The sequence below is a fragment of the Naumovozyma dairenensis genome, chromosome 8, assembly GCF_000227115.2.
Source record: "Naumovozyma dairenensis CBS 421 chromosome 8, complete genome".
Taxonomy (NCBI): Eukaryota; Fungi; Ascomycota; class Saccharomycetes; order Saccharomycetales; family Saccharomycetaceae; genus Naumovozyma; species Naumovozyma dairenensis.
Window position 1 is genome coordinate 552,095 of NC_016486.1, and position 15,150 is coordinate 567,244.

General features: G+C 34.3%; 6 protein-coding genes and 2 non-coding genes across 8 annotated transcripts; 3 read left to right on the plus strand and 5 right to left on the minus strand.

Moving 5' to 3' along the window:
- Positions 1–270: 270 nt before the first annotated feature.
- On the minus strand, positions 271–2,802 carry NDAI0H02280 (uncharacterized protein; the record flags this gene model as incomplete). Its single annotated transcript, XM_003671597.1, has 1 exon — positions 271–2,802. The coding sequence occupies one exon, from the start codon at positions 2,800–2,802 to the stop codon at positions 271–273; it is 2,532 nt and encodes an 843-aa protein (XP_003671645.1).
- A 379-nt stretch (positions 2,803–3,181) lies between these two features.
- NDAI0Htrna8D lies at positions 3,182–3,253 on the minus strand. The gene has a single exon. It is a non-coding gene; the product is annotated as a tRNA-Asp (tRNA).
- A 1,890-nt stretch (positions 3,254–5,143) lies between these two features.
- On the plus strand, positions 5,144–6,298 carry RAD27 (multifunctional nuclease RAD27; the record flags this gene model as incomplete). Its single annotated transcript, XM_003671598.1, has 1 exon — positions 5,144–6,298. The coding sequence occupies one exon, from the start codon at positions 5,144–5,146 to the stop codon at positions 6,296–6,298; it is 1,155 nt and encodes a 384-aa protein (XP_003671646.1).
- Positions 6,299–6,787: 489 nt separating this feature from the next.
- NDAI0H02300 (glucose-6-phosphate 1-epimerase) lies at positions 6,788–7,681 on the plus strand (the record flags this gene model as incomplete). Its single annotated transcript, XM_003671599.1, has 1 exon — positions 6,788–7,681. One exon carries the CDS (start codon positions 6,788–6,790, stop codon positions 7,679–7,681), a length of 894 nt encoding a protein of 297 aa, XP_003671647.1.
- A 230-nt stretch (positions 7,682–7,911) lies between these two features.
- On the minus strand, positions 7,912–7,984 carry NDAI0Htrna5A. Its single transcript has one exon. It is a non-coding gene; the product is annotated as a tRNA-Ala (tRNA).
- A 431-nt stretch (positions 7,985–8,415) lies between these two features.
- Positions 8,416–10,242, plus strand: MUB1 (MYND-type zinc finger protein MUB1; the record flags this gene model as incomplete). The annotated part of the gene is made up of 1 exon (XM_003671600.1): positions 8,416–10,242. The coding sequence occupies one exon, from the start codon at positions 8,416–8,418 to the stop codon at positions 10,240–10,242; it is 1,827 nt and encodes a 608-aa protein (XP_003671648.1).
- A 443-nt stretch (positions 10,243–10,685) lies between these two features.
- On the minus strand, positions 10,686–11,714 carry SRT1 (ditrans,polycis-polyprenyl diphosphate synthase; the record flags this gene model as incomplete). Its single annotated transcript, XM_003671601.1, has 1 exon — positions 10,686–11,714. One exon carries the CDS (start codon positions 11,712–11,714, stop codon positions 10,686–10,688), a length of 1,029 nt encoding a protein of 342 aa, XP_003671649.1.
- A 431-nt stretch (positions 11,715–12,145) lies between these two features.
- Positions 12,146–15,127, minus strand: LAF1 (Laf1p; the record flags this gene model as incomplete). Its single annotated transcript, XM_003671602.1, has 1 exon — positions 12,146–15,127. The coding sequence occupies one exon, from the start codon at positions 15,125–15,127 to the stop codon at positions 12,146–12,148; it is 2,982 nt and encodes a 993-aa protein (XP_003671650.1).
- Between the last annotated feature and the right edge of the window lie 23 nt (positions 15,128–15,150).

Sequence of the window (15,150 nt, forward strand, 5' to 3'; positions counted from 1 at the left end):
AGTAAAAAAGTCATTATAATTTATAAAATTAGGGAAGTGGTGATATAATTACGTAAGTATGAGACGGCGCCTTTTAAACTTTAATTTCCGTCTCATATGCGTACCGTAATAAGAAAGTTCCGCCATTTCTTCCAAGATGAATATCAAAGTGTAGTTTTAAACACGTGAGCAAATACATAATTTTGAACGAGTGAATAGATCAATGGATTAATAAATATATAGTGTTATATATATTTTATATTGAATATCAGGATGTCATGCATTGATTATTTACTGATCCCTTAATTCAGGTTGAATATTTTCATTCTCATCCAATGCATGTGATTCCTTAGATTTGTTAATATCGTCATGTGTTTCGGAAGTATTCTTTGTATAACTATCAATAACGAGTAAATTACGCTCTGTCGTATTGGTAGTTGTGGTGGTAGTATTCGTAGTATTAGTGGTAGTAGTTGTTAAATGGGGCGATGGTTCAGCAGTAATATGTTCCAAAGAGACGTCATCTCCACCATGAGCGGCAGCTGCTGCTGCAGCTGCTGCATTAATGACACGGACTAAGTCTGCATCCACATCTTCCACTTCTTCTTCATCATTATTATCATGGTCATGTCCTTCATCGTCATTATTGCCATGATTTAGAGGATGGTTGTTATCTACATCTTTGAAATGCGAGGATAATAATCTTAATTGTTCTGCGACATCATGAGGTAATTTATCATCAGGTAATTCTTCTAAAGTACTCAATGCAGAATGATCTTCTAAACTTGTTGTTGTTGCTCCTGCTGTTGTTAGCGCGACTGTATTAGGTTTATGACGTTTATTCCTATCTTCAATGCCAGCATTTTGAGCATGACCAACAACATTTACATCATCTTCACCTAAAGTTCTCTTCAATGAAAGCGATTCATTTATGGCATGTTGAGCAGATGTCACAGCTTCCATTTCAATATCAGCTAATGTAGGATAACGATATTGTCTTTCAGACTGAGAAGATTCTCTTTGGTATTGTTTTAAACGTTCTATGTTTCTTTCCTCTTGAGTAGTCAATGATTCCAGTTCATTATCAATATTATTATTGTTATTATTATTCCTATTGTCACGTGTTTCGTTAACATTAGCGATGGTTGCCGTAGTCTCTTTATTAGTGTCTCTATTTTTATCAACGACCTGCTCAGGTGATTTTTCTTTGTCATTTGAGGTAGTTATCTCTGTGATATTTTTGTTAGATACATCATCCATATTAGCATGTTTAGAAGAAGAATTTATAATATCATGATGAAGAAGATCGTTTGGTCTAGGACCCCTCTCAGACGTTATATCTGCTGGGGTGGTAGAATCTCTTTGTTCTTGTTGTTGTTGTTGTCCCTTATCTTGGTTACCACTATTTATGACATCAGTTACCGACACTGGAAGCGAGTTATCTTTGTTTGGATTATTATTACTATTATTGTTATTATTCCTAACAATTGTATTTATTGCACGGTTTTGGCCTGTATTCAATAATCGTTGAGTTGGATTTGAATAAATTGATGTGACAATGGTATTGTTTGCGCTGTTTCTATGTTTAACCACTGTATTTGGGTCCATATTATAAGTTCCATTTCTTTTCATTTTCAATACAAATCTTGCCTTATATGTAGTGACACGTCTTGCAATCAGAGAACAGTATCTCTTTGTGAAATATTCATGGGCGAGTCCATATCTTGCTTTTATTATATCAACGATACCTGACTCTTCTACAAATTGAGATACTCTAAATTTAGTAACTTCATTATGGTTCCCCGAGGAATACAATTCTTCTAAAGTTTGATCAAAATCTAAATCATTTTGTAAAATTCTTGGTATCTTTGTTAATACAAATTGATCCAGCGTTAAATTTGCCTCTAATGGATGAGTATGATAAATTTCCATTTTCGTAACAACAAAGGGACCTAATATTTGTTCTTTAGATCTTTGAGATCTTTGAGAATCCATAATAGCCTCATTCGAAAAGGGATTAAACCCTTGTGATATAATATTTGCACTATTATTATTATTATCATTATCGTTAACGTTGGTATTATTGTTAGCATCTCCATTTTTATTAGCAGTTGTCTCATTCTTATTTTCTGTAGTTAACCTATTATCTGTGCTATCATTTGATGGAAAATCTCCGTTTGATTTATTTAGTTCAGTAGAGTTAACGTCTGCGTTGACATTTGAACTTTCCAAGGCAGTTTTGGCAACTGCTGCAGCTAATTCGACATCGACCTCGGCGTTAGGTATATATTTCCTTGATTCGTCGTCTTTTGCCTCAGATGGTTGTGTATTCTTATTATGATTATTATTGACATTCAATAAAGTATCTGTCTCAGGTTCAGCTGATCCTTTGTGTATTTCTTCAATGTTTTCAGTCTTTTCCGTAAGTAAAGAAGAAGCGATATTTTGATTGTCATTGTGATGGTCAATACTGCTATGAATATTGCTATTATTATTACTATTGGTATCAATACTACCATTATCATTAAGTCCAGCAATAGTGTTTGAAGGAGAACGGATTACATTATCGTCTCTTTGATGACCACAATAACTTAATAATATTTTAAAATGGCACTCCTTTAAATGACAAGCAAAAGTGAAATGTTTATTCTTATGAGAATTTTTCAGGATAATGGGACAACGAGATTGAAACTCATAATCGTTAACTGCGTTATACCATGATTCTAAAGTAGGAAACTTAGGAGCAGAGTTTGGGTCACCTCCCGGTAATAAATTGTTGTTGATGATAGGATGCCTATATTCGTAAAGGTGTTGCATGGTCATACCCTATAAATTGATGACTGAATAGTTTTAATATGTATGTTCTTCCTTCCCTTTGTTTCGATGCGGGCAATTTGAGACGTTTTTTAATTTTGTTCAGGAACAATAAGAGTTGACGTGGGAAGGTATTAAAAATTCCAATAAATTTTCAGTGTTATCGTATTGAGTGAGTTAATTTAATTTATATGGAAAAATATCCAATTTTATATTCACTGTTGACGAAAAACAACAAACCAAACCAAAACAAAACAGAACAGAACAATTACAATGGTGAGAACTGTTTGCCGCGGTGGGAGGCCCAGACACCACAGCTGATAAAAGATGGTTTTTTTATAAACAAATCCGGGTAACAAAGAGGATCGTTTGCTGTTAAAAAATATATCTCCGCGACGGGGAATTGAACCCCGATCTGGCACGCGACAAGCGCCCATTCTGACCATTAAACTATCACGGATGGTTTTCATATTTTTTTTTCAAACTGTGTAAAATGTGAGTTGGATAATAGATAAAAATCAACTTACTACTGGAATATAAGATTCTTGCGAATAGATTATTTGGGTTGCTCTTTTTATATAGTATAAATAATAACTAATAAAGAGATATCAATTAACTAACTGAAAAACTTTTAATTCCAATTGAACTATTAGTCCTTTTACATCTTTCAAAAATACTTTTTCTTTAACTTTGTCTAATCACTTGCCTGTAATAGTTAGATTAGATAATTAACGAACTTATTTAATCTTGTTTCGTTTTTGAAACATTTAATAAATTAAACTTTGTACTGGATACTGGGCGTACTCATTTAATCTTGTTACATCCTGAAATACTTGATACTTTAGGGATCATATTGTATAAAAGACGTACTCCTTTAATCTTATGTCATTCTGTCTCATTGTAATGCACTGTGTTAATAAAATAGGAATAGGATAAGGATAGTAATAGAATGGGAGTAGGAATGGGATAGAAATATAGGAGATAAAATAAAGTTAGTAAGATCTTACTTCCATTAGCTCCTAATTAGGTTCTCAACATAATTATGGCTTAGGATCATGTTAATAAAGTAATAATTTAGTAAGTCAAACAAATTCTAGAAGTTCATATAATATCTCATTGAAGTCTTGCATTCATAAAAACAAAGCTCATAATCATAAACACCGCTCTCGAGTTCCTTTCGCCTCGGTGCTCAGCAGGACACTCTAAATACTTGTAGGTTTGATTAGGAGAGACTAATGCCGAACGCCCGAGTAAACACTCAGCAAAACCATACAACTTAACCGACCCAATACATAACTCTTGTACGCATGGCCGGCCGAATCCGTAGACCTGGCTGCAATGAAAACAATCTCAATAGTAATAAGATAACACTTACATGAAATTTGATTTAATTCAACGAGAGATATTCAATTATAATTCAATAAACGTTATACAGCTACAACCGTGTACGGCACATAACGTCGTTCAAGTCATTACTTCGAACTTCACAGCTTCATAATAATTTTGACTGATTTCATGACAGTAATTACTCACTTAATGATAAAATAAAACATACTTCTGTGTGACACTTGGACGTGACGCCAATACTTCGTAATCCTAATCTGGAATCTTGCAATTGGTCCATGCTCACCTAGTTTTTTTAGTACGTATTACTATCGTACAATCGTTTATGGTGTTGAACTTGTTTAACTTTGAATTTACGTCTGGTATATTTACGATATCTCTTTTAACAGTATAATAAATGAAGGAATGTGATGGCCTGCAGAAATAGGGGTTCTCCGGTTAATACTTGAGTACCTTTTATTAGCTTTCGATTCCAGAATTTAATGACAGGTGTAAAATACCTGCAAATATACTGAAGGGCTTATTTTGTCTATATAGTCACATAGATCGGGAAGCAATATATAGCGTACAGTAACAGCAATGATCAACTATGAGTTCGAGCAGGCAGTGTTTGATGTGACTACGTCAAACGTTATCACTAACAACATTATCATCCTGTTTATTAGTTAGAGGGATTGTAGATTTTTTGGTCACTTTTTGCATCTTGATCTCCCTATTTTGGTTAAAAATGAACTTTGTTTATCTATCTCCTGGAACCTACGTATGCAAAAAGCAGACGCGTAAACTTTTCATATGTGACGTTTCGCGTCCAGAAATTTCATCATCCAAAAGTATATAGTTAATTTTCCAATGATATAGACTACTTTACTATCCCATCAATGTCGTATACCGTATTAGTATCTGTTTCAATCTTTTCTGCAAGTAACCTCTTCAAAAATTGCTTCTAAGCATATATTTCTACAGTTAACTATATAGCTATTGGAACGAAAAATAGAAAGGGCTAAAAATGGGTATCAAAGGGTTAACAGCAATCATCTCAGAAAATGCACCATTAGCCATTAGAAAAAGTGACATCAAGGCATTTTTCGGTAGAAAAGTAGCCATCGATGCCTCCATGTCATTATATCAATTTTTAATTGCCGTCAGACAACAGGATGGTGGACAATTAACCAATGACGCAGGTGAAACTACTTCTCATTTGATGGGGATGTTCTATAGAACCTTAAGGATGATTGATAATGGTATTAAACCATGTTATGTATTTGATGGGAAACCACCTGTTTTGAAATCTCATGAATTAGATAAGAGAATTGCAAGAAGAGCTGAGACTGAAAAAAAATTTGCTGAAGCTACTGATCAAGCTGAAAAGATTAAACAAGAAAGAAGATTAGTTAAAGTTTCAAAAGAACATAACGATGAAGCAAAGAAATTATTAGAGTTGATGGGTATTCCATATGTTAATGCTCCTGGTGAAGCAGAAGCTCAATGTGCAGAATTAGCTAAGAAGGGTAAAGTATACGCTGCGGCAAGTGAAGATATGGATACTTTATGTTATAGAACTCCGTATTTATTAAGGCATTTGACATTTTCAGAAGCCAAAAAGGAACCCATTCAAGAAATTAATACTGAACAAGTTTTACAAGGGTTAGAATTAACTTTGGAACAATTTATAGATTTGGGTATTATGTTGGGTTGTGATTATTGTGAAAATATTAGGGGTATCGGTCCCGTTACTGCATTCAAATTGATTAAAGAACATGGGTCTTTAGAAAAAATTATAGAATTCATTGAATCAGACGAAAACACAAACAAGAAATGGAAAGTTCCAGAAAATTGGCCCTATAAAGAAGCCAGAGAATTGTTTGTCACCCCTGATATTATTGATGGTAACCAAATAACGTTGAAATGGGAACCACCAAAGGAAGACGCCCTAATAGAATTTCTATGTAAGGAAAAATTGTTCAATGAAGAAAGAGTTAAAGCTGGTATTAAAAGATTACAAAAGGGTCTAAAAGCCGGCGTACAGACAAGATTAGAAGGGTTCTTTAAAGTTGTGCCTAAAACTAAAGAACAGTTGGCTTCGGCAGCTGCTAAGGCAAAAGCCGCTAAAAAGGCAAATAAAGCCAACAAAGGTAAGGGTAGGATTATAAAAAAGAGATAGATAGAATAACAAGAATTATGTATTATAGGGGCCGATCTTTAGGTTTCCCACCATTGATAGAATTATCCAATGAACGATCTTAATAATGTCGCATTATTAAAGCATTTATGTTTGTGTAGTAAAAATTTCGTAAACCATTATTCTTTTCTAATCTATCTAAGTTCATTAAAAAATATGACATTCGAATGTTTATGTTCTGCTTGTTCTTCTGGTACTAACTATTCAGCGAATTTATCGTCGTTAGCAGAGCAATAAATAATACGTGACGCGCGTCCTTATTTTATCATACGTACCTCAGGAGGAATCTGAAATAGTTATCACGTATGTGAACGTTATATCAGTTTCCTTCCACAAGGAAAGTTTAGAAATGAATTGCGTTTGATGAAGAGTGCTTGAGATAACGATCATCTTATTTATTCACTTTCGCTATTTAAGAAAAGTTATTTACAAAACCTTGAGGAACTAATTCTAATCAATTAAACAACGAACATGCCTGTCCAAAATACCGATACAACAGTTGTCTTGACTCATCCACACAACAAAGAAACTTCTGTAACCATCTTAAAGTATGGTGCCACGGTATATTCATGGAAGTTAAATTCTGAAGAACAATTATGGTTATCTACTGCCGCTAAATTAGATGGTTCCAAACCAGTCAGAGGTGGTATTCCATTAGTCTTCCCTGTTTTCGGTAAGAACGAAACTGATGAATTATTAAGCAAATTGCCACAACATGGTCTTGCTAGAAACTCCACTTGGGAATTTTTAGGTCAAACAAAGGAAAATCCACCAACTGTTCAATTTGGATTGAATGAAAAAATTGCTAATCCAGAATTGACTGCCTTATGGCCAAGATCTTTCCAATTGGTCTTGACCGTTGAATTAGGTGCCGATTATTTGAAAACAGGCATTGAAGTTGATAATACATCTAACACAGAAGCATTGAAATTCAATTGGTTGTTCCATACTTACTTAAGAATCGAAGACATTGAAGATACAATGGTTTCTAACCTAGCCGGTATGCATCTTTATGATCAATTGATTAAGGAAAGTTTCGTTGATAAGCATCCAGTCATTACATTCCACCAAGAAACTGATTGTATTTACTCTAATGTTGATGCTGATCGTAACATCCAAGTGGTTAGTAGAGGTAAGCAGATTCATACCTTGAAAAGAGAAAACTTGCCGGATGCTGTCGTTTGGAACCCATGGGTTAAGAAATCTGAAGGAATGGGCGATTTCGAACCAAAGATTGGTTACAAGAACATGGTTTGTGTCGAACCTGGCCATGTTCACGATTTCATTGAGTTGGCACCTGGTAAGAAATGGAATGCTTCTCAATTGCTATATAAGGATGAATTGAAATACCAAGCCATTCAATAGATAGATTGACTTTCCCATATAAATATACATATGAAATTTCTTTAAATACTTGAAACATTGACCTATTTAGCATGAATATATACATAAAACAGAAATACCTGAAACCAAAATTCAATAGTCAGTCCATAAACTAGTCTACATCGGTTTGCAAACTGGGATTGTTTATTCCAACCAGGTTTGTTGTATATGTTTTACTTCAATTAATAAGACTATTTCGGAGAGCAAAAAATTGGACGAGTTGGGAATCGAACCCAAGACCTCTCCCATGCTAAGGGAGCGCGCTACCAACTACGCCACACGCCCGTATTTTCATGTTTTCCTGTTGGAAATATTATCTGGTTCGCTACATATTCGGCACGTGAATTTAAATGTTTTATTTCTTTGGAGGGAAAATAATAGGATGGATATGGTATATGAAGAAGACTTCAATAACAATGACACCAGGATTACAAGTTGCATGTTCTGTAATCGACAGGAAGATTAATAAAACTTAATGGCTTAGCTGGTCCATATACTTTCAGCCTTTCAAGAAACAGTTTGCTTACCTGTATTATCTTTTAATCCGACGGCTTATTTAGTTGCATACCATATTTTTGCTATCTAACCCCGTTTCATCAACAATATATACTGTATAGCTTGGTGTTTAAGCAGTCTGGGAGCTCTTATTGAAGTTAACTTTATTGTGGAAAACTAAACCTACTCCATTTCTTTACTGGTGGTGTACTTGACCGAAAATGAGAGATTCGACCCATTTTTTTATTCCTAGAAATCGACCAGTAGTAATTTCAAATGCATCTGTTTACAATAGGAAATCTTTAGATACAAATTCCAAAATCCCATTAGTTAATTCCCTGAATCACCTAACATATTTGATTTCAAATTCTCCAAAAGTCCGTGAAACTGTAGCTAATGATGGAGCTTTGAAAAGATTGATTTCTATTTTGAGAAACTGTCATTTTTCTGTACATGAAACAATGGATGAAAGAAATGACAGAATTAATAGACACACTATGGCCCGTGAAACATGGCAAAGAAGACAACACGTGTTACTGGCATGGGAATGGACTTTAGCTTTCCAATGTCTTGTCTTAACGGGGACAAGAGGTTCTGAAGAAACTAGGCAGAAAGTTGTTGAAGCTGGAATTTTACCTTTATTAGCTACCGTATTGGATAATTATCTAATATATCACATGCATTATGATTTCGTTAAAAAAGAGTATTTATCAGTTCATTTTGTTACTCTTGAGACTGAGTTAATATATGACCGAATAAAAAGAATAAAATTCGGCACTTATAATAAAACTTATGAAGAATATGTCCAATACTTGTTTGGCAATGATATTTTTAATGGGATAGAGCATGAACAGAACCTTTTTGATGAAGACTTTTTATCCAGTACGATGACACAACCTTCTGATTTTGGTGAAGTATGGCAGGACCCAACAGTTGATGACCAAACCTGGAATGAAGAAAACACTTTCCTTGACCTTCCAACTTCTTATGAACCTGTCTCTATAAAATTTCCCAGACGGTTCTATTTGGGGAAAATAGTGCCTACCCATGACGATCTTGTGTGGTCACTACAACTTCTGGCCTTCATCTCAAAATATCCCTATATGAAGTCAAAACTACAAAAATGTGAACTTATACCATCTTTATCGTTCAGACCTATACTAGAAAGAGGCCAATATCTATTGAACGGAATGGATGCAGAAGATGTAGACGTTCCAGTCTTTCATAAAAATTGTACCAGCAAGACAGGTGAACCATTCCTACATGTAGCTAAAAGTTCTACGATGAAAGATTCATTTACTATAGAATTGGAGGCAATTGCTTCCAAATGTAATGACTTAAGATTGAAGAAAATGGAATTACGAGACCCATATGAACGCCTGAATGTGACACTGCCAAAAGTAAAAGATAACAAAAGACGAACTAAAGCGCAACGGTTGACTGAACATTTTAATTCCAACTCGTCTTATAACGCTATGTCGGAAGAGTTGACCGACAACACCTGGCAACATATTATTTCAAAAAATTATTTGAATATATTCCAATTAGTGGAGCGATTTACCTCTAGCAATGGCCAAAAAACAAACCCTCGCGAATTTGTCTATTGGAGTTCAGTAATTATGAGGAATTCATGTAGGAAAAATGAGACAGGTGTACGGCAATGTGCTAATGTCTCCTGTGGTAAGTGGGAAGAGTATCCTAAGCAATTTTCAAAATGCCATCGTTGTAGGAGAACAAAATATTGTTCCAAACAATGTCAGGTCAATTCCTGGGAGTATCATAGGTATTGGTGTCACCCAGCTAATTCGACCTCTTCACACTCAAGTTCTACTACGTCAATTACAGAGAATCAATCACAAATATCCACAGGAAATGCAATTAACACTAATGTATCAACCTTGGAAGGTCCAACTGCTTCCGACAATTCAGTAATGTGGGAGAGTGGTGATGGGCCTCTAATAACTGCGACTAATGAAGATACTATGGTGGAATTAAATGATAGTGGATTAAGGGAAGAAGGAGATGGCGTTTCGGCGGACGATTATTAAAAATGTAAATATATATAGTATATATAAATATATATTCAATAAATGTCCCAACTTTTTGCAGCATTCATGAATTTTTTTTGTAAATGGAGCGGTGGTAACGACTTCCTGGGCATTCTTTTTTTTATTTACTTTTGGATAGATAGTTCTATAATTTTGCAAATCTTTCAAAAAAATTTAATAGTCAACTTTTTGATACTTGAAAATAAACAAGTTTATCAATAGATGTTTCCTTTTGGAAGTTGAAATATCCTGAAGACTTGGATTAAATTTATCAAATGGTATTTTTTTTGCTTCAAAAACAGAAAAATTGTATTTTGGTATATAAAACTAGCATATACAAATGGAAGAGAGAGGATAAGATGATAGTAAGGAATATGTATGTGAAGGATTTTTTTAAAGAAAATGCAACATAAGGAAATTATTTCCTTAACTTTTTTAATGGTTTAATTGGCTTCACCAGTTATTGAGACGGAAATAGGTGGTTCCGGAAAGGAATCTACATTAATAAAAGAGTCCTTTCTAAGGTGGAAAACATGGAATCTTCTCAAGAGGCCTTTACCTAGTGGACCTCCATTTTGGTTAAATCTTTGGATTGTTGAAAAGAAGGACCATCTAAGAATTATTAAGTACATTAGAAAAAACCCGAAATTGGGCCATAGCTTATCATGAAACTCAATCGTAGCATTTTCATGAGATTGCCATAACATGTAATCAGAAAATCTATTATGTCCACTTGTCCTAATCAACAGATCACATCTATTTGAATATTTGTCGAAAAACATATTTCTACTAAAAGATGATAATGTTATTGGGTTAGCGTCTTTTACATAGCTTTCCACCGAGTTTTTCATTGTGTGAAAAATTTCATTTCTGGAAGTGTAAGGGAAACAAACGAAAAAAGTGAAGTCGTCCCCGTTTTTGGTAATTTCTTCAACTTTCTTGATTTTCTCCCTTAATTCTTCCGAAAGCATATCTTTATCACCCACAATTTTTAATTTAGAGCCGTATAATGGATCTTTATAATCATTTGCCCTCCTCGCAAATTCGTCTAATTTTATAGCAAACAAATTCATCAAAGTATCCACTTCTTCTTTGGACCTATTAAAGTTTTCAATAGAAAATGCATAAGCAGACACACACTTAACACCTATCTTCTTACAAATGTAAACCAACGTCAACAAAGTAATACCACCAGCCTCGTGGCCTTTTTTTAAAGGTAAATTTCTTGATTTAGCATACCTTCTATTTCCATCCATAATAAAGGAAACATGTTCGGGAACTGGTGCCATACTTAAAATATTTATCAGAAAACTTTGAATTTTTTTATAGGCTGTATTGATTAGTGTTAGTCCGAAAATCCAATCAAACATTTGATGAAAACTCAACCTAATCAATGTCCCGACTTGATGAATGATTTCTTGGAATAACATAATCCCCCATTTAATTTGAGCTTCAATTGCATTTAAGAACATATTCAATTATTTGTGATTCTAACTGGCGGTGGTTTCTGTCTCCTGAATGAAAGGACCAGAGTCTTGTGGACCCTTTGAGATCCCCAGATCTGACCTTTTTATACAATGGCACCGATCGGCCTTTGTGTGAAAAAACTCCGGCCCTAGCCTTCAAGGTCCGACGCCGAGGCTCCGAAGTTCCGAAGCTCGGAGTAATATAGCCTCTACTATAAACTTTGTACATTTTTTACTATATTATTTTACTGTAAAATTTGGGCCATTACTATTACTGTTGGTATTAGTTATTAGTTATTGATTTTATTAGTTATTAAGATGAGGTTTTATTTAATTATAAAGTCTGTGTAGAGATATATGTGTTCGAATTTATTTCAATTGTGTTTCGCTTATGTATAATTTGTTGTGGCGTTGTTTAACGTTTGGAGAATCTTCTTTTATCTGAAGTTGTTCAAAACAGTACCACAATCGGTACAATAATATGTGTTCTCTGACCTTTCTGAAAGAATTTCAAAGTTGCTACCATGACAAATATCACATTTCAGTTCCAAGTTACTGGGGGATGTTTCAGGATGGCCTGGATATGTGCTGTTGTTACTATCATTGTTTGAATCAGAGGTTACATTGTTATAGGACGAGTTCCTCTTAAATGGTGCTTGATTAGTCAAAGCACGCCTAGAAAGACTTCCACCTCTGGTTGAAGTCAAAGCCATGGCACTAATGGTGGCACTAGACTTCGACCTAATTACGGGGCATGAACGTTTACCTTTCTTGTTCGTTCCAGTATGAAGAGCTGAAGCATCACTTAGTGGAGATGGACGCAGGTTACTATGAGGAGTATTAACTGAAGATGATGTCAATGGTAATCTCATCATAGATTTCACGGAATGATTTTTTTGTAGGGATAGTTGTAAACTTTGTTGTAGTTTGTCTTCTTGTAATTTTTTCAGTACTCTTCTTCTGATCTTATTGGAGATATCTGTTCTAAAGACACGAATCGTACCCGCGTTATCAGTCGTTACCATTATTGGACCAATAGCCTTTACTACATTTATAATATTTGAGTTATTATTTTTATTACCTGATCGTTTATGAGTAATATAATCATCATCAAATTCATAATCATTTGTATCTTCATAGAATTCAGTTGATAGTTCACAGATGAAATCATTCGATAACGATAATGTCTTGGCAGTTCCAGAGGGTGCTGAGGTAAACGATGTAACAGGGGCATGGCTTGCATGGAATGAAATACACTCACTATTCTTTATTAACTTTTCATGATGTCCGTAGTGCGATAAAAAGGAAGTTAACGTCAAATGATTATGTGAAGATGGTGCTGGTATTGATTGCTTATCATCATTACTGTTTTGACTTAATGTTTTCGTTAATGGTCTAGAGAACAAATTCTTTAGACTGGCTGATCTAATTATTGTACCTCGCGCAGGTGCAGTTCCATTGGTATTATTATGAGAAAGTTGTGGTGACAATGCATTTGAAGAAAAACGTCCGCTTTCATTTACTGTGACAGAAGATGATTTAAGTTTCCAACCATACGCCCAATGATCATCACTACTACTCATAACGACTGGTTGATTATGATGGAGTGCCAGTTGTGCTCTGTGCTGTGACGAACCGCTATGGAATCCCTTTAATAGCTCCATCATTTTTCTACTTTTAACATCAAATATTCTTATCTTGGAATCATTAGTTGTAACAATTAATCTTAAAGAGTTGTCTATTTTCGCCCTAAAAGATTCCAATCCTGTAATTTTTGGTCCATGCTGGATCTTATGATTCTTATATATACTAATTGGAGTGTTTTTCAAATTTTCAACTTGTGTAGTTTTATCAGTAACATGGAAGGATGAAACATGTTGTAATCCTTTTGTTAATAATATATGTATATAACCATTAAAAGTGCCCACAATAGTGTATTTCCCATCTTCAGGTGATAGTGTTAAAGAAGTAATTAAATCATGACAATCAAATTCAAAACTAACTTCGTTATCTAATATTGACCAGAGCCTACATTTATGATCTAAACACCCACTGATGATAAACCTATCATCTATTGGATGGAATGCTACACATGTAACAAAATCTTGATGCCTAAATGTCCTCAATGAAGTTGCTCTATCAATATGCCACAGTTTTACTGTTTTATCCATTGATGCAGTTACTAAGAAGTTGTTCTTGGACCAATCCAAATCAAGAACATCTGATTTGTGTTCTTTAAACATTTTGTAACAGATAGGATTGAATACTGGTGCATATAAATTCATTGTTCCATTATTCTTTGTGATACTATCATTTAGTGAGTGGGTTAAGTTATCTAGAGATGGATCCATGGTGGTTCCATTGTATTTAGTTGATGAACTATTATTATTGCCCCCCATTGGGCCAGAATGATTTGGTGATAAGGAAGGTGATGGATTTAAATTGTTTCTTAGACGCAAAGCTTTGACTCTTGCGGAATTATTTGAATCAATACTTGAATTTAACTCCCATCTCTCTACCGGTGAATTCAATACTTTCCAGATTCGTATGATACCACTTTTACCTGTGGTAACCATAAACTTTCCATCCAGGCTAAATTTTGTTATCCAAATAGCCCTATCTGATGGTTGAGTTAAATTTGTTGATGATGAAGTTGGTGTTATAGGAGGAGAATGTAACGGTATATTGTTTATTACTTTACTAGAATCAGCATGTGAATTAGCAGGAAATCCAGTAATTCTGTTCTCATCGTCGAATGCTTTCAATTCTTGGGCTAGGAATAATCTCCTGAATATTTTAAAACTTTTTCTTTTATTCAATAGTTTGATATAATGAGGTTCTTTTAGGTATTTTTCAAATTGATCTTGATCAATGGCATTAAATGAATAATTAGCACAACATAATGGATTTGATATATTATTAGGTTTGCTAGTACCAGTTCGTCCATGTATATTGTTACTTGCTGTTGTTGTCTTAGCTCTTGATCTAGAAGCACTTGATAATGTCCCAGTGGAGCTTGAAGATATTTTTGTTGCATCATCAGTCATGTAGCTCGGCCTCGTTGAGTTGTCGCTACTGTTATTGATGGAAGAAATTGGAAAGCTGGTAAGAGATGGTGCAGTATTTGAGTGTTGTTTTAATCTTTGGGATTCTATAGCTGCATTACGTTCAAAAGTGTTATTAATTGGTGATCTTTTCATGGTGAATTGCAAAGGTTTGATATCAGCAGAAAATTCAGAAGCTGTTTCGTTGGTGTCCTTATATTTTGTGAAGTCGTTAGCTTTTGAAGAAGAAGATGAAGAAATACTATCATCACTAGTCCCTATGGGAGTAGAACTATCCTCACTTGAAACTTTCGATATATGCATAAGATCTAAATTTTTGTTTATCAATTTAGTTTCCTGATGCAAATTATTCATTGAATGGGCAGATGGCAACTTAT